The sequence below is a fragment of the Vanessa tameamea genome, chromosome 9 (assembly GCF_037043105.1).
Source record: "Vanessa tameamea isolate UH-Manoa-2023 chromosome 9, ilVanTame1 primary haplotype, whole genome shotgun sequence".
NCBI lineage: Eukaryota > Metazoa > Arthropoda > Insecta > Lepidoptera > Nymphalidae > Vanessa > Vanessa tameamea.
In genome coordinates this window covers 6,239,390-6,264,520 of record NC_087317.1, presented here as the reverse complement: position 1 = coordinate 6,264,520, position 25,131 = coordinate 6,239,390, and the positions used below count along the sequence as shown (strand labels likewise).

General features: G+C 30.3%; 2 protein-coding genes across 2 annotated transcripts; both read right to left on the bottom strand.

Annotated features, from left to right (window-relative positions):
- Window positions 1-369: 369 nt before the first annotated feature.
- Window positions 370-4,936, bottom strand: Sro (shroud). Its single transcript, XM_026632471.2, has 5 exons — window positions 4,823-4,936; window positions 4,311-4,457; window positions 3,114-3,271; window positions 960-1,122; window positions 370-829 (listed from the first exon to the last, which is right to left on the bottom strand). The coding sequence occupies exons 1-5, from the start codon at window positions 4,920-4,922 to the stop codon at window positions 489-491; spliced, it is 909 nt and encodes a 302-aa protein (XP_026488256.2). The 5' UTR covers window positions 4,923-4,936; the 3' UTR covers window positions 370-488.
- A 4,775-nt stretch (window positions 4,937-9,711) lies between these two features.
- LOC113395135 (serine protease easter-like) lies at window positions 9,712-12,009 on the bottom strand. Its single transcript, XM_026632693.2, has 5 exons — window positions 11,574-12,009; window positions 11,295-11,417; window positions 11,053-11,221; window positions 10,300-10,493; window positions 9,712-10,220 (listed from the first exon to the last, which is right to left on the bottom strand). The coding sequence occupies exons 1-5, from the start codon at window positions 11,983-11,985 to the stop codon at window positions 9,832-9,834; spliced, it is 1,287 nt and encodes a 428-aa protein (XP_026488478.2). The 5' UTR covers window positions 11,986-12,009; the 3' UTR covers window positions 9,712-9,831.
- Between the last annotated feature and the right edge of the window lie 13,122 nt (window positions 12,010-25,131).

Below are 25,131 nucleotides of genomic sequence, written 5' to 3'. Positions count from 1 at the left end.
ATTTTTTGGATTTTTCTTATGTTATCAGTTGACTTATATGTCGTGCAATAAAGCATTTAAATAAATAAACAGTATAATAACAAGGGCATAAATAATATTTTTGGCTTGTATTTTTTAAACGAATTAAAATAATTTGTATTTCTTATTATTTTAAAGATTCTTATAATAAAATAAACATAAAATAAGTAAACATTTTATTTTTAATAAGTTCTATTCTTCACTATATAATTATTTTATTAATATTCAATAAAGTATATGTAGTATATAAAATGTTGAACCGTTAAAAAAAACAAACAGCTGATGAACTAACGATCAACTATAATAAAATTAAGTACATACACTTATATTAAAAAATATATAAATACCTACTTAAGTTAAAATGTAAATTAAATTCTTACTCTTCGTATTTTATAATTCACAATTATTAATAAATATTTTTTGTTAATCATAAATGTGACCAACAAAAGAAAAGAAAAACATCGCAGTTTTTAAATTTCAGGGAATTTAAGAAATCTTTTAATAAGGCTTTTATGTATTGTGTCTGGCAAAGGTAATTTAAATAAGTTGTAATAAAATTTATAGCGTAATGATTCAAGTTTGTACATTTTTTTGGGATTATTATCAGTGAGGGCCTTCATAAAGGTTTCAATAATATTTTCATCGTTTAGGGAATCGAATCTGGTATTATTAGATGCTTGTTTTAAATAATCATTCAAGATTCGTATTTTCTTTTCATGTAAAGCTTTTTGGTCTTGATGTATATGTTCCAGCATCGCAGTCCCGTTCAGAAATTGACTTTTTAACAAATTGCTAGATCCGACGAAGCCCCCTGAAATGTATTATTTAAAATAATTTAAGATTATTTGATTTGTATTACATGTTGTTTCATTTCTTTGGTGTTAAATATCAATTGTTTTAAAGTAATTCCTAATTAATTAGCTTTAGTTTGCTTTAATTACCTGGAATAAAAGTCAAAACTTTCAAGTCATTCTGTAGATATTCCATACGTAAGGCTTGTGTCCAAGCTAAAACACCAGCTTTGCTCGCGCTGTAGGGACCAAAGCCAGGAAGTGGATGTAAGCCACAGTGGCTAGCTACATTGATAATACGAGGTTTTACACCCTGAAAATATAATATAGAAAAAAAAAACATAAGGTGGGTGGACCATGAAAGGCCACTTTAACGAACAAACACTTTTTATTCGTTTATTAACTAAATAAATGACGGAACCAAATTTTTAAGTAATACTTTGTTTTATTGTGTACCATATAAATCACTTTTTTCTAAGCTAGCTTTAATCACTTTTTATTAAAATTAAGTTTTATTAAGCTCTTCCAAATGGCCTTGCAAGGAACACAGCTCCAAACAAGGTAAATATAGAATATATTAATGGGAATTATTTAAAAATTGTATTAATGAGTATTATATTGACATCAATTAACTTGCTAACGCGTTATATAATAAAATTTAAAACTTTTTTTTTTACCTATAATGGTCTTCTTATGGGCTCGTTCTTTGTAAGGCCAAAATGTTCCTAAGAAGGCCAAACTAACAATTATTATCAATTACTTTTTTAAAAAGTGAGATTCTTCAAAATGGTGTTTTACAATGGGCTTATTTATTTTTTGAGCTCTAGCTGGATTCATTAGCTGGGCATTTTCTTTTTGAAATAGATGGGTTTCGAGCCAAAAACATATTGAGCCATTTGTGTCCAACCATCCTTGTGCATACATACACAAACCTCTAAAAAAATAAAAAGGCTTGTTTCCTGATAAATTTAGGCGTAAGCGGTACACCCAGGTTTGCAAAACGTTTGATTCGCTTTGATAAATCCTCTTCTAATTGTTTTGTCAAAATAATTTTGAAAAAGACTCTATTCGATATGACTTAAAAAGTTAATAAAACTTATAAATAAAAATATTATAAATATAAAACATTGTTTTAACTGTAACGGTACGTATTTAGAACAAAAAAATATATGTTCATATGTTATATAGTTTGTAGAAGTTCCTTGTAAGGCCCATGTGCCCTAGCAAAGCCAACCGTCAAACTTTTGATTGGCCTTATGAGGAACCAACGGTTTTCCTAAAAACACTACCAATATTTTAACTTATATCAAGGCAAAACTATTTTATTTTTCTGAAATACCATAAACATATCCGATATTTACAGTAACAAATAATAATACGTTATTAAACTAAAAACCTTTGTTTTTCTGTGCGCGCGATTAACAATTGTAACGTCGACGACAAAGTTTACGAAGCATGAGATCACACAGCCACAATAGCAATAGCAGCGCAGGCGACTTGCCACTGCATCTATGGCTTTGATTTTGATGCATCTTAGTGTATAGCAGAAGGAGTATGTCTTTACATGTCAATAACTACGAATTTTCAATAGTTGGCCTTTAAAGGAGCGTGGCCTTCCATGGTCCACCAAACTTATTTAAAAAAAGAGCTAGTGTGAACAGAATACTTGATAGACATTGTCGCTGTAAGAAATATTAACCGGTCCCTACATCGCCAATGCGCCGTCAGCCATCTGTACTAAAATGTCCCATTTGCTTTTAGTTACACTGGCTCACTTACCATAACGACATTGATTACTGTTTGGCGATAGAATATATGATAAATGGGACGTACCTACCAAGACCAGACGGGACCAAGCTCTATCACTAAGTAATAATATTATCTACTCTTACTAATATTATAAACGGGTGATTGGTGATTGGGTGGGTTAATTTGCCACAACGTCATGGTTTGAGTATGCATGATAGAGGTAGGTACTCATTTTATGGATAATGATATATTTAAAAAAAAACAAGCTAATTAATTTAATAAAAACAAATTTATATACGACAATTTCCTAACGATTTATTAATTGTTCACAGAGAAAATGAATGAACAAAGTCAAAAGTCAAAGTCAAAAATCTTTATTCAATATAGAAGTGTTTACACTTGTTTATTGATAGTAAAAAATCTACCTTCTCCTCATACGAATCAAATTCACCTTCATTCAAATTACAAATGTAACGAATTGAAGAGTAAACAGATTGCAACACTTAATCAAATCAAACAATTGTATTAAAATAAAGTATAATAAAATAATCTTACACTCTGTGCACTTTTTCGTAAATCAGGCAAAAATGCAGAAACCACTCTCATTGCTCCGAGTAAATTGACGTTTATTGTGTTTTCAATGATTTGTGGCGTGTGCCATTCGTAGTCACCAATGGTCATTACACCAGCGTTGTTTATTACTGCGTATAATTCTAAAAGGCCAATATAAAAGTTTAAAAATTTATTAATTTGCTTAATTGGAATAACTGAATTGAATGAAAAAATGTTATAAACATAACAATATTTTTGTTATTCTTGTTTTGTTAGGAACAGTACCTACAAGTTAATGTTTTTTATTAATAATAAACATTCTGGATACTGTATAATAATTAAAACGTATACAGTGAATATACAAACAAGACTAATAACTCTGATGAGGATAAGACAATTTTAATAAACCATAATAACTGCATGTTTCTTAGCTTAGAGAAGAAAACGTCTGTGTCGAAACTCTTTAGTAGGAGTTCTCACAGGCTGTTCAACTGCGGGTTGTCGGATATAAATAATACATGTTTCAAAAGTTCTTTCGAAAAATATATTTCTTTCCGATCTTTCCGCACTCAAGTACGAAACAAATTATTATAAAAATAAAACGAAACATTTGCAGCTATGTTTTTATAAAAATAACCAAACTGGTATACTCGATGTACGTAATTCTCTCCCAAATTGTAAAAACTCGTATAAATTCGAATATGAGAGTTTTCATATTGATATTCACTTTGTGATAACATTTGAATTTTTTGCTATAAAGTTAACACACGTTATATATTTACATTGGCTTCGGTTGAAACTATGAAACGGTTTTACGGTAAAAATATCATTTTTGCATATTAATATTAAAAAAGTTCATTCTATTCCAGATATATAGGTATATACGCACCCTGCGTATTAATAAAAAGTACTTCAAAGTTTGTTTACTATAAAGGACGACCTATTACATATTTATACGATATTTATGAAATTTGTATTTAAATCTTTCCTGTAATTCAATGTCTATTAACGTAATTAGTACATAAATTGTCAACGTAATTTTTCGAATGATCGCGTACAGAACCTACGAAAGACTTAAATATATTATTTAAGCTTTATCTGTTCATGGAAATCCATTCAGTAGGTATTGCAAAAAACATTTAACACAGAGATGCAACCTTTTAACAGATTTACAACATTTGTATAATTATTTTAACTCACTGTAATTTGAATTCTTCTTTACAATACTCTTGACGTAATCACTAAATTCGTGAACACTCTTAGAATCTGTAACGTCTAGCTTAAACGGATGAGCGCAAAGATTTTTAAGTGCTTGCGAGGCTTCAGTAGCAGTCCCATTGTACATGCCTAAAACCATTACATAAATTATTATAGAAAGATTAACGGAATAAATGAGAATTTAATAACTTTTTATATGAAACAAATTAATTTTGACAGACGGAATTAAACAAAAAAAAAAACGCCGTTCAATAGAAATTAAAACAAACGCTAAAAAAAGAATGTTCTTAATTCTCTGTCATTAATATTTTGAGTTATCCGAATATTATGAATTTACTGTAATAAAAAGTATTATACGTTCATCGTTGATATATTCATGATACTTTAATTCATTTGTTTTTAACGATTGTTTGTAGGTACATTTAAAAATAAATCTAAAAAATATCTCATACATTATCTTACTTGTTTATTAACTACATAAAGAGTATACTTACCCGGCACTGTAATTAGTCCTTCTCTAGCCATCCGTGCCGCTAAAGCCCAGCCAAGGCCACTATCACATCCTGTTATGGCTACGACTTTAGTCCAGGACATTGTTTCCCTTTTACTTTAAAGTATAAAAAATAAAACTTAAGTTGACCGTCGTATCTACTATATGAAATACAAAAAAATATTTAAAATTTATATTTTAATTTTAAAATAAATTAACGTTTTATTGTTCTGTTGACTATTGAATAGAACAAGTTTGACTTACTTTTTTCGCACTGTTCGGTCTTTATAGGACCACAGTTCTGGATGTACTGACAAAGGTGAATGTTTATTTTATTATCTACCGTTTTAGTACCTGACCACTGTGATCTTCGACTAAAGCGGTGCATATGAAACAGGCGTCGGATATCATTGCATATGTATAACGAATTTCATGTTTGTATTACGCCTAGTTTCACATTCAGATGTAATAAAATATCATACTGGGAGTAGCAATAGTATGTATTTAGTGCGGCGACAAAGTAATTTGAATTAGGGATCTAAAAAAAATTGGATACCAAATAAAATAGGTTCGTAGTTATTAACAATTTTGAAATATGTTAACTATTGAAACAAATAAGTTAAGCGCTTAGTTTTAATTTGAATTGGCTTCTTGATTTTGTTTTAGTTTTAGTTTGTTAATAGTAATTCTAAAATATATAACTGGAATTCTATTTAAAATGAGCCAGATGAGAGGTAAATATATTTGAAGACAAAGGATTTTTTTTTGAAGACCACCGTGGTCGAGTAGTGTGTACATCGGTTTTCATGGATACGCCACTCCGAGGCCCGGGTTCGATTCCCGGCCGAGTCGATGTAGAAAAAAGTTCATTAGTTTTATATGTTGTCTTGGGTCTGGGTGTATGTGGTACCGTCTTTACTTCTGATTTTCCATTGACATACTTTATATACGCGACCGTTAATGTAACTGTCATTATTAAATTTTTAAAAGAGCTTATGATTGAAGCTTATCTAATACTTATAGCTTACTATAATTGTCACCGAAATTATTAATTTCTGTCTAGTAATTTATTAGTTGCAAATAATTAGTTGCCTTTAGTCGTTTAGAAATTAATAACCCAACAGAAATTACTTAAATAATAATTTAGTATTGGTAATTAATTCTCATTTTGTTATTAAAAATATTTTTTTTTGTTATTAGTGCTTTTTAATGACCTTGAAACTTTAGACATACATTCTTCAATAAACAATAATCTTTTTAAGTTATTTATTATTCGGATTTAATCCAAACACGTTTTTTAATGTATTTTAAGAGTATAATTCTCAATTTATCGACATTTATATTTAATGAAATTAAATAAGTGTTTGTTATGAGCATATTAAATTGTCATCTATAAAACTTGCGGCTGACTGTTATTATGAAAAATGTTGAACACTTGAACAAAGAGATGCCAATAAAAGAGGATCATTTCAGCACGAATACCCAACTGAGAGATTAGACCTATTGAACGGAAACAATCTTGTATTTCTGGTTCACTTCATCCATGATCGAATCCATTGGGCAAAAGTGTTTCGGGAACCACCGCCAATGACACTAAGCGATCTCGAATACCCGACCTAATTATTCAACCGGCAAAGTAATTATCCCGAATTTTCAGAATGAAATATTTTCTCCTAATTATAGCGAAAGTTTAGCAAGTACTATGATAACATTATTCTTGAAATTAATTAAAAACTAATTTAATTTTTTGGAATTCACACCACTAGTCCAGTCATTTGTCAGTTTTATCTGGAAAATAATTACGATTTTTCTTTCTTATTTTTTACCGCCATGTTAGAAAAATGACGCGTGAAATGAGTTTTTTATAAATCATTTCTGTTTTTGCTCATTTTACGATAAAGATTATATTATATTAATCATATTTTCATTAATGATGATCCTATTTTACTGACCAAGCTTTTATGTCTTCAGAGTAATTTAACTGAATTATTTTTTTGCTGCATACGTGCACAAATAACTTAAACGACAAACATTTTTCGCTTCTTCATCATACAAAGTGTCTAATAACAAATTAAGTGTTTGCGTTTTATAAATTAAGGTAAAGTGTCTATGACTTTGTCCCACTGGTAAGCTAGGGCCTCCTGTCCACTTGAGGAAAAATCTTGAAACTTATAACAACATGCTGCTCCAATACGTGTGGAAAGAATAACTTGCCCTCAAATGGAGAGAGGCCTCAGTCTAGCAGCGGTATATTAAAAGGCTGATTCTTACTATATTTTACATTTGATAAAATAATTTAATGGATATGGAAAAAAATCTTCTTAAAAAATACACGCATTGTTTAGGTACGTGTCTGTGACTGTGATGAATCGGCACCAAAATACGTTTTTTAATGGCTCGCTAGGGACCTGTCTCCGATAGAAAATAACAAAACACGTCCCAACAGCGGGATACGCACTAATTGTGACATGGTGCGGAAATTTACAGATCGTTCGTTGATCTTTATTTGTAGCATTGGTTTTACATAAATTTTCTCGGTAAAGATCAACGGCTTACGGTTAGATGTAAAATAAAAAACATGTTAAAAGGGTCTGTGTTTACGTACGTTTTTTTTTTTTTGTTATTGCGTTTACATTTGATAACTTTATGGAATACCATTACATTGATGTATAAATTAAATAACCAGTCAACGGTTGGTTTGATACAATTGCTTAGAGAAAATATTAAACTTCCTGATCTTACTGACTAATATAATATGAATTCGAACGTAATAAATAATAATAAATACTTGGTCGTGATTTGGGTAGGGTACCATACTTTGGGGTACACGTCAGTCATCTCATCTCAATGGACTCAAGTCCCACATACCCGTCCCGGTCCCCCGTCCGGGCGGCATGCGTAAATGCATTTCCTCCTCGTTAAACAAAAAAAAAGGGTACCACACTTTCATACCATCTATTAGGTACCATATGTTCTACCACCAAACAGCAATACTAAGTATTGTTGTGTTTGACGGGTGAGTGAGTTAGAGTGACTACAGGCACACGGGACATAACGTCTTAGTTTCCAAGGTTGGTGGCGTATTGCTTATACAAGGAATGGTTAACATTACTTACAGCGCTAACATCTATAAGCACTTACTATCTGGTGGCCCATATTCACGTCAACCTACATATGCCATTAAAACAATGAATAAAATTGTTAAAATTAAGTAATTAAAATCAATATTGTATATTATAAATGTGTTTGTTAGTTTGTAGTAACATATTAAGATTATTATTATTTTTTGCAAAAAAGTAGTTTATGGGCCTGAACATAACATAGACTGTGTCCCGGAAAAAGTGGAGGGCAGTGTAACCACGGTTGACAACTAGATATGAACATAATAAGTACTAAATTAAAGAAATGATCATAACCCGTCTTTTAATCCTTAACAGTCAGTATGTATTTCGTCGTAACCTTTTAAGATTTATACCAACTCCAATTTTAACTTCTTCATCCCAAATGTACAGTTAGGTAGCAATAAAATTTTAACTTTACTGAAACTTATTTTAGATCTTTTGTCTTTTGCGAGCATGATTTAAAAGACCCGTTCACCGAATAGCGGTCATTCGACCGACACTTTTAAAGAGAAGCGCCCTCCAGGGAAATCTACGCGCCCCCGGCTACGTTCTGATAATAGTGTTTGTTCATTTAAGTGTCCTGATGTATTGTATATGTATCGTTACCGTCATAGTGAGTCCATTTTTACACTTTGATGTACTAAGAACATAAAATTTGATTTTCGATTTTTTTCAAGTCTTGTTCTTATTGCTTATCGTTAGCTCAGTCAACGACCAGTCCTGGATTCTTCTCCAATGATCAACACCGATAAGAAAAACACATAGTGTCGTGGGATTTCGTTTAGAACTGTTTTACAGGAAAAAATCTAATAAAAATATATCATCATAATCCCAGCGAACAAAACATTCATAAATTATATGCCTAAATCTTCTGCGTGAGTCTTCTTTGGTAAAAACGAAATAAAAACCCCAAAATATTTCTCAATGTTGGCTCTAATAGACAGATGTTTCGTTATTATTTTAAATATACCTAAATAAATATGGATTAAGAAAGATATGTATTTTAGTACTTCCTAGGCTAATCAGTGTCTGCGTAATCTAATTGTTCATAGACTTAAATGAATCAGTGATTCAAATAGCTGATAAATCTCTTCCCAAATGACTTTAAACATTACATTAATAAACCTACATGTTGAGATTTTATTCAATTGTTTTGCGTTTTCCTCCAAGCGACATAAATGACGTAGCTTTCAGTATGAAAAAAATAAAACATGCGAATATAATTACAGAACAGGTTCAGTAAGAGCTGCAGACTGTGAATTTACACTGTAAAATTATTCTGCATGAGATAATTTTTACTACAGCTAAAATTGAAATATCACCTGAAGTGGTACTTGATATGTTATTTGCAGGGTTAAATAATGCTTATACACCACGATATTTTTAATAAAAATATGTACTTAAACAATTATTTAAATGGAATCACCATCGAACATAGTGATCCATAGATCACTATGCTCAATGGTCAGCAATAAAATATAAGGCCCACAATATAGAACATTATATTATCGCCAATTAATTTAACTGTGTGCTATTATCTTTTAAATTTTGCTTTTAGCTTGGCAAACAAAACTTAAACTTTAATTGTCTCACAAATATGCAACCCACGCACATACTACTCATTCTGCAACTATCTTAGATATATAAGATATATAAAAGGAGTTAGATTATTAGTTTTCAGAAACGTTAAGATGGAAATACAAACATACAATACTCTTTATAATATTAGTAACGTGATAAGGTTATGAGAATAAATAATTTTTATTATAAAACAGGATCATATGTTTTGTTAAAAGGTATTTATTTCCTATTCATATAATATCAGCACATAGCACTGAAAATATATTGTTACGCATTACTTAACTTGAAAAATAATAAATCAAATATTACTTTAACTGATAATACTTTTTATCCACGGAACGAAATGGAACACGTTTGTAAAGAGAGTCGGCAAAGAAGTTCCACATGGACTATCTGCTCTCTTGCCACTAACAACGCCCACAACATAATAATTGTTTTTATACAGCAACATCAAAGGTCCCCCGGAGTCACCTTTGCAAGTGTCTTCACCAGTCCGTCCAACTGCACAAAGTTGGGTGTTTAATAAATTAGGATAAGACTGGTCACATTCGTCATGAGGAACCAAATGCAAAACTGTTGACTGCTTAATATTTATTAGGTATCGACCATTGTGACCCCAGCCAGCTACAGCAAGAGGCAAGTCTGAAAACTCAGGATCATCCACATTGATGTTTGGAATGCATATTGGCCTAATGTATTCTGGAATTTATAAAATAGGTTAACTGGTTGAAATCATTTGCAACAATAAAACAATGATAGATTAAATATTGTAACTCACGAGTGTAGGGTGCGTGTCCATCTAGTTCGATAAGAGCAATGTCATTTAGAAGCGATTCATCGTCGTACTGAGGATGTATTATTATATTTTTAGCATGCATTAAAATATTGTCAATGCAATTCATCTCGCCTAACCCAGGTTTACAGTCTCTTGGAAACTGACTCCTATCATACTCAGCAAACGTTAATTCAATGCTGAAAATATTGAAATTGTTTCTATGAAATTTAGCACACATATTGTACATACTACTGTTATTATTATACAAATAATTTAAACTAGTGTACATTTTTTTTAGATTTTTTTTGTTTGATTTTGCTTCGCTTCCAACACCTATAACCATTTTCAATTAATTGACTACCTGACATAAAAATATTTTTCAAATCGTATCTTAAGTAAATTAAGATTAAAGTAGGTAAATTATATAGTTATAGTATAGATTTTTAACAGGAAGACAGGTTAGTAATGGGCTGCTTTTGGTCACTTCCGCTAATTCAAAATGGCAAATGTAATGTGCCGCCAACCATGGGATCGAATATGTTATCCCTTGTATCTGTAATTAAACTGGCTCACACACTCTTCAAAACGTAACACAACCATATAAAGTGTATTGCTTTTTGGCGGCATACTAACGGATAATTTGGTAGTACGTACCCGAACGGATGGGCACAAAACCCTGCTAATTACTTTACACGACTTATTTTTAAAATTGATTGTATGCATTAAGTTATTCGTTATATATTATTTCTTACTTACTCAACTAATACACCGCCATTTTCATTAACGCAATGACCTGCAGTGAGAACATATTTTGAACTGATCAAAGAGCCACCGCAATTGAAAGACGCTCGTTTGTCACCAAAACTGTAGGTAACTTTCAAGAAAACTGTCCATGGGAACTGATCCAGTTCCGTTGCTTTTCCACCTGATTTAAGGAAAATAGTGATAATAAGCTCAAATTTATATAGATGATTAGTAGAGAAATTAAACTGTCTTACCAGCTATTCTGTCATCTAACGCATTGTCTTCCACCTTTTTTTCGGCTGATCGTCGTGTTCGAAATACTTGATTCGTCCAATTTAGATTAGAAGGTGCAAATATATTGAATATATTTTGTAAATCTGTTAAGTAAAAATAAAGACATCTAAAATTTGAATTGTGTTAAAAAAAGTTTAATCACTTACATGGGAGTAAAAGTTAATGTAACGTGTAAATTTATGTAAAACACAAAATATTGCACCGTGAAAATATATTTCCATCGTTTAAATTAAACATACCCGTAATCCTGGAAGTTTCTGACATGTCTTGGCCACAGCATCCTGTCCTCGGGTCCGGTATCAAGCTCGTTACCTCAGTGCATTGAGCGCCTGAATTAACTACCCCAAAAAAATTATCATTGTCATTGTTCATAAAAGGATTTTGTGCTGGGCTGGGTACTTGCAAAGATTGCGTATTTTTTATTTGACCTGGTTGTGGGAGCTCCGGCTCAAATTGGTTTTGTTGGTTGGGATAATATGGCCCCGGAGTAATTGGTGATTGTTTAACAATACCCTGGTTGATCTGGTCTGTTACGGGATTTCCATAAGTATTTTGATGGTTTATATTGCCTTGTTGTAATTGTCTCATTAGTATCAGTTTCTGATATTTATAAAGTGGACTATGTTTTGTATTTCCAGTATCGTATTCCATTTCCAGTATATTAAAATTTGGGCAGCATGTCTGTAATATTTTAAATATCTATTGTTAAAAAAGCTCTTTACTGTAATATATTATAAAATAACGCAGTCTCAGTAATAATGTTAATAAAATCGATATAATTTTGATTATATCGACTAAACATAAAAATGTTCGAATTTAGTGAGAATTAAATAAATCGTTGCATTCAACAACCGTATCTCAGTACCGGACATCGCATGTGGTATAAATATAAGTCAATGTCATAATCACAACAAAAAAATTGAATCAAAAAAGTGTCATTGATTTTTTACTTCGACATGACGAGTGTTGTTATTGTTATTGGTAGTATAAAACCCAAACTAACCTCAAAAATTTCATATCATTGTATTACTAAAGGCTTTACATATTAATGTTATTTAGGTTTTGATTAGTTAAACAATCGCATGTCAAATCAATGATGACAGGTGAGAGAAATTAAAAAAGAGATAATACAGTGTTTCACTAAACGTATACAACGTATATATGTTATAAATGAGTTAATTAGTTCTTATCTATTTCGGCTCACGTAATTAAAAAAATAATTAAAAGGTATTAAACGACTTTTGTTTACGCGTTTTATATGATAAATAATTTAATTAATTAATTCAACTGCACGATTTCGTTGCTTTTGAAAATTCCAATGATGTTTTTTTCGTCCATAAATATTATTGTCGAGTTACGGTAACATCTTTTGATACGTTTAATGTCGTATTGAAGAGGAACTCAGGTCTCGTGAAGAGTCATTTTAATTGAAAATAGTTGCAACTACAATCAAGTGGCACAAACATTGCGAGTTTCTAATACATTTCTCACAATGTTTGGCGATACCGTAATATTTGGCTAAATATAAGGCTTATAGGAGATGATCGCGTAAAATAACAGAAAACTCTACCAAGAATAGTAATGCGACTTCGTTTGAGGTGAATTCTAGGAGTGAGAGTGATCACGCAAAACAATAATAAATATAAAAAGGACACTTCATCCGACTGGAAAAGAAACGACCTGTCTTTTATTTACGTACTGCTGTTCATCGACCTCGATATAATTTTACTTGTCCATAACGAAACAGGGAAGAGTATAAATTGAATACATATTTTGTCGTAACTTAAATGTTGTGTAATTGGTGAGATAGTTGCTTATTGTACGGCTTTTAGATATTAGTTCTAGTTTAATGAATTTTATGGTGGTTGGTTTTCGTGCAAACAAGCAGTGGTAAGTTTTTCTTGCTAGGTTTTTTCTATATCTTTGTCATTTAAATAAAGCTTTGGCTTTGATTGCCATAAACAATCATCCATGTTTGGTGGCACTATCTATTTGGTTTATTTATGGTGAGACTTTAGAACGAGTAAGTTTGGAATAAACTCGGTAGACAAGGTAATCCAATAACAGCTATCATAAGAGACGTGAAATGTGCTTTGGGAGGGGTGCAAATGCGAATGATGCAGATAGCAAAAGGAGATAACAACAATACATCACTATACACTGAGTGAGACAAATTGTTGGAAAATCTTCACCCGATCAAATTACTTTCAATTTTCTATGAAAATTTAGTAGTTACAATTTTTACTACAACTACGGTGTTAGGATTTTTATATCAATTGTTTTTGTTTTTTAATAAATCTATTTTTTTTAAATGATAAAATAAGTTTTATTTACATATTCCAGGCATTTTTTAATAAAAAAGCATAAGGGCGTTATTAAGTCGATTTGCACCATTTCTTTATCAATGGATATGATGGTAAGATTTCTAATAAATTCGTCATAAAAATAGCTTGGACATTGGGTTAAAATTCTATCATAAATCTATATAAATATTATTATATATAAAAGCGAAATACCACTCACCGATTAATCACGAAAACTGTAACACCTATGAACTTGAAATTTGGCAGGTAGGTTCCTTACAGGGTAGACAATAGCTATGTACGGAGTTTACGAAACTCTACCCTTAAGGGGGTGAAACCGGGGTCGGAAGTATGTGTTTTATAAATTTTGATATTGTTATATATATAAAATATAAAACATTACAAGATTATTTTTGTCATATTATGTAAAAGTTTTTAGGTTATATTTATATAAATTAAAGTATTAAATATTTTATTATTAAAATACTTACATAATCTCCATTTGCGACGTTCCTAAAAAACGAATGATGTTTATGTATTCTTAAGTGCTCACAGGGAAATGTATCCAGCCATATTTGCTGTTTTTCGGTAGGCAGGCTTGCGATAATTGGACAATCTTGGATATATACACATTTCTTACACACATCTAAAAAGTATATTTTATTATTATAAGTACCTATGTTAAATTACATTATGTTTTTAATAGCTTGATACGCTTGCATATATTATTTTAAAATGCTTTTTAAATCACATTTAAACTTTGTTTTTATTAAACTACAACTGTTCCCTGTTATTTCAGCGTTGATTAAAATGTCTACATAGATAACTGATGGAAGAATTCAATACACTTTCGAAAGACGCGATTTGTGCAAAAGTAGCCCCGCTTGTGTAGGGTTCCTTTTTATTACTTTTTTTTTACTTAGTTTACGTTTTTTATTAATTTACAATTTATTAATTTATTTATTTTTTAATTTAAATTATATAAATATATTATTATATAATTTATTAATTTAAATTAATTTAGGAAATGGGATTGGGCAAAAATAGTACCCAATGTGTGGCGAATTCTTTCCTTTTCAAATCTATGGCGAGAACTTTGAAAGTTGTTTTCAATAGTCACTTATTTAATGAAAATTAAATTGGTCTTTTACCTTTCCTGGTTGCTTCAATAGTATAAATATTACTTATTATTAGAATTAAACTGATGAAAATGCCACACTTCTTCATTGGGTATGAATATTAAATACACGAAATAAGACAAGGTTATACTCTGCGGGCTCTTCCACATAGTATGCCACTATTATCATTTACAAATGCTTTTGTATCTAAATTACGGTCGATTAAGGGAATCGGTCTCAGGTATTTGCCGCTAATTATGTGACGTTGCAGTATAACTATCGCGTATTAAACTAATAGTTGCCAACTAATAAATACCAGTGGTAATGAGAAAATTGAACTATTCATAGAAAAATTCTTCGATAATTGGTGATGTCACAATGAAACAATAGAAATATTTACGCCGTATATATATTCGCCTGGAAAACTGTAAACAGATTATTTGAGGAAAATTTTATTAAAATTAAACAAACATTTGATAAAAAAAACATCTTATAATGTCCAGCAAAATCGGCTGAGTATAAGTGACGGTATAAAAAATAATACTTACTATAATATTTTTAGAACAATAATATTTCATATTTGTATTAGTTGTGTTTAAAAACGTTCAGCACAATATGTATGATATAAATCTACATATTTCAAAATAAATTAATTTCGTCATCCAGCCCACAAGACGAAAACAAATTTAAAAGTACATCATATTTTTTCTTTTAATTAATTAGAAGAATTAGTACTTAAATTAAGAATGACAGCTCTTCAATGTTCTACTGCTAGAAAATAGCCAACATAATGTTTGGATAGTATTTTGTTTTTCAAGTAGGTACCGGTTGGTTGTTGACTTTAAATAAAACCAACCAAATAAAATCGAAACCAACGAACGGCAGCATATCGAGTCAAAGTTTTTAGTACTAAAAAGTAAGTATCTTACTTCATTTAACTTATTTTTTGGTATTTTATTGTAAACAACTATAGGAAAATGGATTATAGAATGAGTTTGTGCATATATTTGGCCTTGCAGCTGCGTAAAAACTAAGCCTCAAATGTTTTGATATTGTTGTTATTTTAAGGGTAAAATTTTTTAAAGCATAAGTTATGAAAGAGCCGGTTGATTGGGCCTTGAAAGAGCTGGCTGTGGCTGACACTCCCAAAAAGAAAATAATAGAAGAAAAAGATGCTAATGGAAAGAAACAAAATTATAATTAAGAAAATGACCACAAGACAGTAAAAAAATTACAAATAAAGTCATATGAAAACAGTGATGACATTGGTTTCTATACAGAAAAAATCTGATTTTGCTTGTGAATCCTGTGGCTTAAATTTTTTTTTGTTTTTTGCTAGACATGTTTCTTATATTAAAAAAATTACATAATGGATTCCTAAGTTCCTAACATTTAAGATATGACTAAATAATATATTGAAATTAAAGCGTTAGCTAGAATTTAATTTAAAATATCTGGTAGAATTAAAAAAACTGTAAAAATATTGGTTTTAATTTAGTTAAAAATGAGTTTTTAATATGTTTCTGAGTTTTATTTGTAATAGAGTACTTATTATTAATTTGCATTATTATCTCAATTATACTTTATAAAACAGACTGGCTCTTTCATAACTTCTAGTGGCTCTTTCAATACCGATATGTTATGAAAGAGCCAGAAGACATATTTTTTTTAAAATGAATACTTTTCAATAGTAGTTAAGGTAAGTACTATTGAAAAGTAGTAAGGTTTTTTCGTATTAAATTATCTTCTTTAGTAAATTCTATTCTTTTTCTTTAAATAAATATTAATCGCTTTCTTAATTTTAAGTATCCTTTTTTGGTCCCTATAGAAAACTGGCTTTTTCATGCCACTTCTCCCCTATATCATATTATTTTCTTTATAAACAATTTACATCCAAGCCTGAAGAAAGAAATATACTATAATGCTCCGGACATTATAGTATATTTCTAAAATATATACTTTTTTAAAAACTTGTAATTAATTCGAAGAAAAAATCGACGGTCGTCTTGCCCTCTTTTTTAATACTCATTTTATATAAGAAATATTCACAATGATATTTTTAATTATTTTTATTAATACACATTATGTTAGACATTATGCGATCCTCTTCCACACTCACCAAATTGCGGACTTATCGGACATTTACAATGAAGAGATATTATGTATCTACTCTTAGCAGGAGATATTATGTATAACGTATATATGCACGATATATGCAATCTCTATTCCCTAACACGTGTGATCCGAGAGGAAGGCAATCCGATAGCCGAGAAGAGTAATAGTTTTCTAACTATTACTCTTCTACAGGGATTACATCTTTTCTTAGGCAAGGCTAAATAAAAACAGTTAATTTTCAATGTTCGTGCTGCTACTTCGAATCTATTGACAATAAAGTTTTACTAACCTAACTATGAAATAAATAAAGGTTACTGTATGAAAAGAGTGTTGTATATTGATTATATACTTATATATATTAATTATTATATATATTATAGTAATAGGTATTATAAATGCGAAAGTAAATCTTTCTGTCTGTCTGTTACTCTTTAATGGCCAAAATAGTGAATCGAATTTTCTATGAAGCAAATTAGAAACCCAAGGAAGGAACAAATAAAACACGATATATTACACATCTTAAATTTTGATAAAGAAGCAAAGTCGAGCAATATATATATATATATATATATATATACATATAATATATATAAATATAATATATATAAATATAAGATGATAACGTAGACAATGTAAGCTGAAGCTAAAAATGTTCCCTCGAGCAGTAAGTTGAGATTTGATATTTTATCTCCGTAACCTTTAAGGTTTTAATTAGTCAGATGTTTACATGATTTTCTCGATACTGTTCACCTGATATTGCATAATACACACATTTATCCTTCACATTGTTTTCACAATAAAAGGTATTTGATTTTTATTAAATGTATTGTAAACATTGTTCTGAATATTTACAATACATGTTCTCACAAAATTGTTAAATTAAATCATAAATCCCATAATAATTCATTATTTTTCATTGTAAAATATATATACATGTTTTGTATACTATGTAATATATTTCGTTTGTTTTATTCAAAATGTTGAACTAATTTGGCAATGTAGTTAATTTAATTATATTACAAATAAATTAATTATATCTTTAGTTTCAAGTTCTGTTTGTATTTGTAATATACTGCTTGCTTACAATTACGTTCAACATCAACGTTCAAAATTCGTAAAGTGAATATCGAAGTTGTTTGTTAATTAGCTAGTTGAATGGCGAAACGAAACGGAGTCGGCGTATACGCAGCGTGGATAGAAGGAAAATCAATTAGCATACAAACATTCTCTGTATGTACAGAATCGAATTTAGACCGTTTGTGTCTGGGAACAGTGAGGCATGACTAAAATAGCTTTGTGATGTTTTTCATCTGTATAAAAGTTAGAAATTTTCTTTAACACAAAGAATATACTTAATAACCTCAAGGATTTATGTTAAGCTGCTTTGAAATTATATTAAGTACTGACTTAAATAGGTTTTCTATTTTATATATTTTTTATTAGATTATGTTAATAATCATTAAATCGTTTAACTCAGTCTCTTGCCCAAAAATATTTTTGTAAGGAGACTCGTAAAATGCTCGAAAATATAAAAATGTTTTTTTTTTCCTGTATACTTCGGTATTCAGAATTTATTATAATATACAATTCTGAATGGTCATGTTCCAGTGAATTTAAAACGTGTATTTTATCTGAAGATCACGGGTTTAAAACAAGGAGATACTACTAAGGATATAAATGTTATATTTGTGTTAATAATGTTTCTCGTGCTTGGTGCTATAGAAAATATTGCAAGGTATTCTCCGTATTATGACTACTACTACGCATAAAATATTGTCTTTACAAAACATTGTAGTGAAACTATGTAAGCTACAAGACTTTTTAATCATATCAGTGTTCTGAGTAGAAGATAAACACAAGAAGGTCATTCAAACATAACAAATAAAACGATTCGATATTCAACTAAGTAATAAGGATTATCTTAATGACATTGGCCATTACCAAATTATTTCGTTTATTAAACTTACATTATACGAAATAATATGAAATCCGACTGGTTTTTGAAAATTAACTTTACAGTAACTAGGCACTTTGTATTAATGATATCATATATAGTATTGTTTTAAATTAAATTTTACGCTAATAGACGCAATCAGATTATTACCTAAGTAAGGTTTTTTTTTTCACTTGAATTAAAATGCTGTTACGACAAAAATGTCTCAGGAGCCAGGAACTAATCTGGACAAACACCACAGAGTTTTCGCGTACTAAACATGTGTTTATAATTAATTTCGTGCTCGGCTGTGAGAAAACCTGCACGTGTCGAATAAAATTATGCGCAGTGGAGGAGCGTGGTGGGGCTTGTACCATACCATGTAATATACTACCCAGTAGTATATTTTCGGCCGGATACTGTACGGACTACAAGTATTTTATCATAAATTTATCATCACTTTACTCGTAAGCAAATGAAAATAAATATGTAATAGTATTAGTTGATAAGTCGAATAATGAAACACGTTGTTAGAGATTTTTTATATATGTTTTTTATAAATACACTTATTAAATTAAATGTCATATTTTTATGAAATAAAAATGTTTGTTTAAATACATAAATGCTCCACTTAAATGTTTATAAAAGCTTCAGTAAATAAATTTAACTTTCCGACTTTTTCCAAGCGCCGCTCAATCGGAATGAAGCTTTTATAAGATCAAAGCACACAGGAGAGTTTTGACTATTTAGCTAAATTAAAATAGAGTGAAGTACAGCGTCTATAGTATAAAATACTTTTATAAAAGATGTGCTTACACTGAAAATTAAAAGACTATTTCTTATTATTGCAATAAAACAAAAAGTCAATTTAATTTTTTGTTTCACTTTATGGGTGGTTTGAATACGAAATTAACCTTTTACACAAACAAAACACTCTTATTAATCAAACACTTAATCTGTGAATATGTTTGCACTTAAAAGAAGTATATTGACGTAATAGCAAATTTTGCAGAATTTTAATCCGCCGTGCTAAACCGATTTGTCTCTCTGCGGAAGCCGCCTAATATTCATCTTCCGTGCTAAATTCATTTTCTCTTTAAAAATATGGATGGTTAAACTCTCACCGTTTTACTACTGAGTTAGCTTTCGTTTGCAAAATTTACTTACGTGACATTCAATATTTGTAAAATTGACATAAAATTTCGTTTCCAGTTTTCGTGTCAAGTCAAGACTCGAGTGATTTGCTAATTTATTTATTTGATATTTTTTTTGTTTTTTCTAAATTTTTTTTATTTTCATTCAACAAAACCGTGGAAACAGGCTCTGGATTGAAATTCAAATTAATTTATAACTATTTGCAAACAAAGATCCCTTTATGCGCATATTTATGAAGAGTGCTCAAATATCAAACGCACCTTCCGATATATTTTATTTTTTTCTATTACGCGGCTATTTCGATTTATCATAGTGATAGCTGTTTTTATTTTTATACGTTTATGCTTAAGTTTTATTTTTTAATAATTTTATGTATATTATTTTCACGTATTGAAAATACGACAAACAGCAATACTTTGCATTTATAGCCAAGAAATAAGGAAGAAAGAGCCAGTTCTTCTCGGTAAAGTCCACATTCTAAAACGGTAATTTAAAAAAAAATGCTATTAAAATTGCTTGTAAGAGCCTACATGAATAAAGTATACTGTGACTTAGATACTGCAAATGCAAACGTGTCATAAGAGTGTGCCATAAATTAATTGAAATATCAAAATTGTTTACGCACTATATCAACTTTGTTCGCAAAATCTGTAATAACATTGCTACTGCAATTTAATTAAAGATTGCAGAATTATAGGAAGGAACCCCAATAGGCATTCCTTGGTGGCGACAGTCGGCGGAGATCTCTCGCTGCCTAGCATGGCGCATACATGTGGAGCTGGATGGAGGTGGTCTCTTTTTGAGATAATATCATGTCGCAGAAGGTGGCTGCGGAGCGGCTGCGTGAGAACAGTGACTCTCTCTGCTGACTCGTTCCGCTGAAGAAGACCGGGGAAAAGGCGTCGCTATGGTTCGTGGGTATGTATGGGTCAGGGTCAGATCACGTCGGACCAATACGCGCAAGCGCTAGCGATTTCGTGATGCCCCCGAATAAAAATATTATGTCAAAACTAATATTATAAAGGCAAAAGATTTGCTTTTTTTGTAATGGATAAACACTAGAACTATTTTTTCGTTTTAAAATAATCTTTTATCTATAAAAAAAAATAGGCAATATATTTTTTATTGACCAGTTGTTAATAATCTTAATATCTATACTACGCCTATGAAACAGACTTCTGAGAATCAGAAAGAAGTCATTTCATTTGTTACATTTTTAAAAAATACATCTTACATTTATATAGTTTTAAAAAATCTTAGCTAACACCAAGCATATTGATATTTATTTATATTTACGATATACGAGAGTACATTACGGATTATCGTCAAAAAAGGATTAAATGATGCGATGGAAATCCCTAGTTAAAACGCCATCTTGATATAAATTGTACAAATGGAATCTTGGAATCTTTGATGTCATGTTTATAGTACTTTTAAAATATAGTATGTATCGCAAGATGTTCGTTTGATTATAATATCCGCAATTAACCTTTTTTAAAGACATAGATAAGCGGACGGGCCAATGCACCTAATGTTCAAACTGACATATTATATCCCTTATGCCTGTAGACTAATTCGCTCACTCACCCTTCAAACCGGAACACAACATTACTGAGTACTGCTGTTTGACAGTAGTATATCTGATGAGTGGGTGGTACCTACCCAAAAGGGCCTGCACAAAGTCCTACCACCAAGTGAATATATTAAAAATATTATTATTATTATGTATGCTATAGTGTGTTGGTCTTGAGGCGATTTTCGATAATTTCCTTTACACTAAAATATGTAAAGTAAAAATCTGTTCATATAATTCTATACTATTGCTAATGGCGAGCTTTAGACGACTTGAATGGTTTTAACTAGCTATAATTTCCTAGGTGGATCGGACTTCGTTATCATGCATTCATGTAACAGAAGACACTTAAACGACTTGTTCATTGAAAAAATATTAATAGATGTAAAAAGTGTGAACTACATGTGTCTAATTTGATAGTAGTTTTTCTATTTACTTATTTGCTTTTACATAATATTTTGCTTCTAATCGCCTGTATTAAGATTTGGAGAAACTCTTTCTTAAAATCTACTCTGTTTTACCATAGATTATTGTGTTTGACAGATATGACTCATAAAAAATAATGTTATATTTTAACAGTAACAACAAACAAAATCCGTTTTTCTATTTCTTACAGTTCAATACTTAAGTAATATTGTATATATTAGTAACATATACTAATCTATATACATATAATAAAACTGGAGTGTCTGTTTGTAATATTAAAGTAAGCGCTTTTTACTTAATGCATGTGTATGTATGTATGTATACACGGTATACCAAAATATATTTTTTTACCATTTTTGTCAATCTGTCTGTCTGTTTGCTAATCTCTGGAACTGCTTGACCGATTTTGACGGGACTTTCACTGACAGATAGCTGATGTAATAAGGACTAACTTAGGCTACAACAATAACTTTTTTGTTAAATTCAAACGCGCACGAAGTCACAGCTAGTATTATATATATGAAAGTATCCTGAACCGAATTTGATATTTACCGAGCTCGAACCCCAAGGAAGGACATAGGCCTTTTTTATACCTTACGCTTGACGAACTACCCTTAAAAAGTGAAAGTGAAAGTGAGTAAAGCAGCAGGCGACATCTATTAAACTATAAATATGGCAAACGACACACTCCTGCACGTGTGCAATGTGCTTAAAATAATATTAAGTTAATGTAATAATATTATAAAAATACGAGTGTGATATAAACAATATTCTGATTCATAAAAATTTTCTTCTAAGAATAATAATAATAAAAACTTATAAAAACGAGTCGTATTCAAATAAAGAACTGAGAAGTGGACATAATAACAATTCACGCAGAAAATTAAGAAAAGAAGCGACTTAAGAACTGTCAATGTCGAGGTAAAGTAAAAGTTCTTTCGACCGCAAAAAATTCTTCAATCTTGTAACATTTCAGAGTTGAATATTATATTGCTCTTGATTTTTTTTTTCTCTTGACTATTCTACTATAGTGGAAAATATTTGGTTTTTTCATTAATCGAATATTAATTACATCAGTATTGTTAGGAGTATTTTATAAAATTGTTGACCTTCAAAATATTATATTGCCTTGTTTTAATCGTTAAGCGATTTAAGCTAACTTGGATTATGACCTTGACTTTACTGATTTAGCGCTGAAGCGATAGCTTTGGATATTATTGTTTTAATGGAATGAGAAAAGTTGTGAATTGTCATGAAATAAATTATACGAAATCTAATTTGTTTTTATTTGAAGTGCCCGTTAAATTAGCATGATAATTTAATCTGATGATAAATGAATCTGAAAATAAGCCGAAAATATGGTGTATGTATATATGTATATGTATGTCACACGCATATTTTCAAACCAATATGGAGAATTTTCCTTTATTACATAAATGCGTTTAATTATATTTGAATTATACACATTCTAATGAACTGAATGTGTCGAACATTTTTTAATACAAATAAACTTGTTAAATAAACTGTTTACTTTTTTTATCAAATGGCTTATTTTGAATTTTACAATTGCTTGTAAAAAAAATTGCAAATATTTTAAACGAAAATAAGTTAAACAAGACTGCTCGTGTTTGTGTGACAAGTATTTGTAAGGAATTGTTGTTTCATTGTCTATTTATGAGAAAATATTAGAATTAATATTTCATAAACATTTTTATGAAGCTAACATGGTTAGAAATATTAATTGAATTTCCCAGCATCCCTGGTTACTGTAGGCTGACAGCTTCTTACTTGTCGAGAACACATGCGAAGGTGTGTAATTAAAAGAAGAGGATGCTGTAATTCACGAGAAAGAAAAATAATAACTTCGGTTTCCCGCATCATATTGACTTTTACAAATATCTTTAAAATTGTATAAAATGTTCTGCAAATTACCTTAGTTCGTATATTTACTTGCTGATAGGGCTTTGTCCTAACCCGTCTGGGTAGGTACCACCCAGCAGTACCCAGTTTTGTTGTGTTCGGGTTTGAAGGGTGAGTGAGCCAGTGTATCTACAGGCACAAGGGACATAACATCGTAGTTCCAAAGGTTGGTGGCACATTGGCGATGTAAGAAATGGTTAATATTTCTTACAGCGCCATTGTCTACGGGCGGTGGTGACCACTTACCATCAGGTGGCCCATTTGGTCGTCCGCCAATCTATACCATAAAAAATACGTATATGTTATATATATTAATACGTATTTGGAGATCAGCTTTCAGTGTTTTGTGTTTTCAAAAAATATAACATCGTTTTCGTATATTTATTTAGTCAGGCCGAGTTTCTATTACTAAAAATAATATAGAACATTCGCATCTATTCAAATAAACGCAGTCGGGCGAATGTTTTCACACACAATAAAGCACAGGCAGTAATTTGAAACACTCGGCTATTCACTGCCTGAAAGACTGCCTTAGCTATGGCAGGGCTATGTTTTTGCTCTTTGCTCTTTCGTTTCAGCGTATGGTACAATCCTCAGTACAATGATCTTTTGATGGCGCGAGGCAGGTACGATCTTAAGCGCGGAAGCTTTTTTGCCCCTCGTTTTGAAAACCGTGCAAAATTAGACGTCATCAAAAAAAATGCAGCGACAATGAATGAGCATCAAGAATTCTTCGCGTTTCGTCGTCCTGATTGTTCTATATGATGTACTTTATACATTGTTAGAAATAAAACGAAAATGTTGTCATAAATAAAATTAATGTTTCGTTTTTTGACCAACATATATAAAAAATACATTCAATGATAAGAAATCGATAAAATAAGATTAGTGTATATTTATTTATTAATTTTAAGGTTGTCTAGAAGATAAAGTTAATAACCCCTTTTGTATTGCATTTTTTTATATACGAGTATGTCGTTTAATTATTATTGTAGTTTTAATAAATGTAATAAGAAATAGCATATAAAAAAATCATTTCAAATCTATTTAACTGATTGAGATGAATTTTTATGCAGTTGTTGAGACACTACTATAAATGTTTTTTATAAGAGGTGTGTTAGTGGTAAAATAATTGTTTGCATTACATTGGTTGCTACGTATAAGATTTTTACCAAAATTAGCTACTATTACTGAGTAAAATTATATTATGTATTATAATCATACTTAACCGAAACTAAACGTAGTTTATATTTC

Bases quoted from the DNA above. Each gene is read 5' to 3' on its own strand.
- Sro (XM_026632471.2), bottom strand. From the start codon at position 4,922: ATGTCCTGGACTAAAGTCGTAGCCATAACAGGATGTGATAGTGGCCTT. The intron at 3,272-4,310 runs GTGAGTTAAAAT...TTGGCCTTTTAG, and splicing joins AAAGAAGAATTCAAATTACA to AATTATACGCAGTAATAAAC. The intron at 830-959 runs GTAATTAAAGCA...AATACATTTCAG, and splicing joins AGTTTTGACTTTTATTCCAG to GGGGCTTCGTCGGATCTAGC.
- LOC113395135 (XM_026632693.2), bottom strand. From the start codon at position 11,985: ATGGAATACGATACTGGAAATACAAAACATAGTCCACTTTATAAATAT. The intron at 11,418-11,573 runs GTATGTTTAATT...TTTACTTAACAG, and splicing joins AGAAACTTCCAGGATTACGG to ATTTACAAAATATATTCAAT. The intron at 10,494-11,052 runs GTAAGTAAGAAA...CAATATTTTCAG, and splicing joins AATGGCGGTGTATTAGTTGA to CATTGAATTAACGTTTGCTG.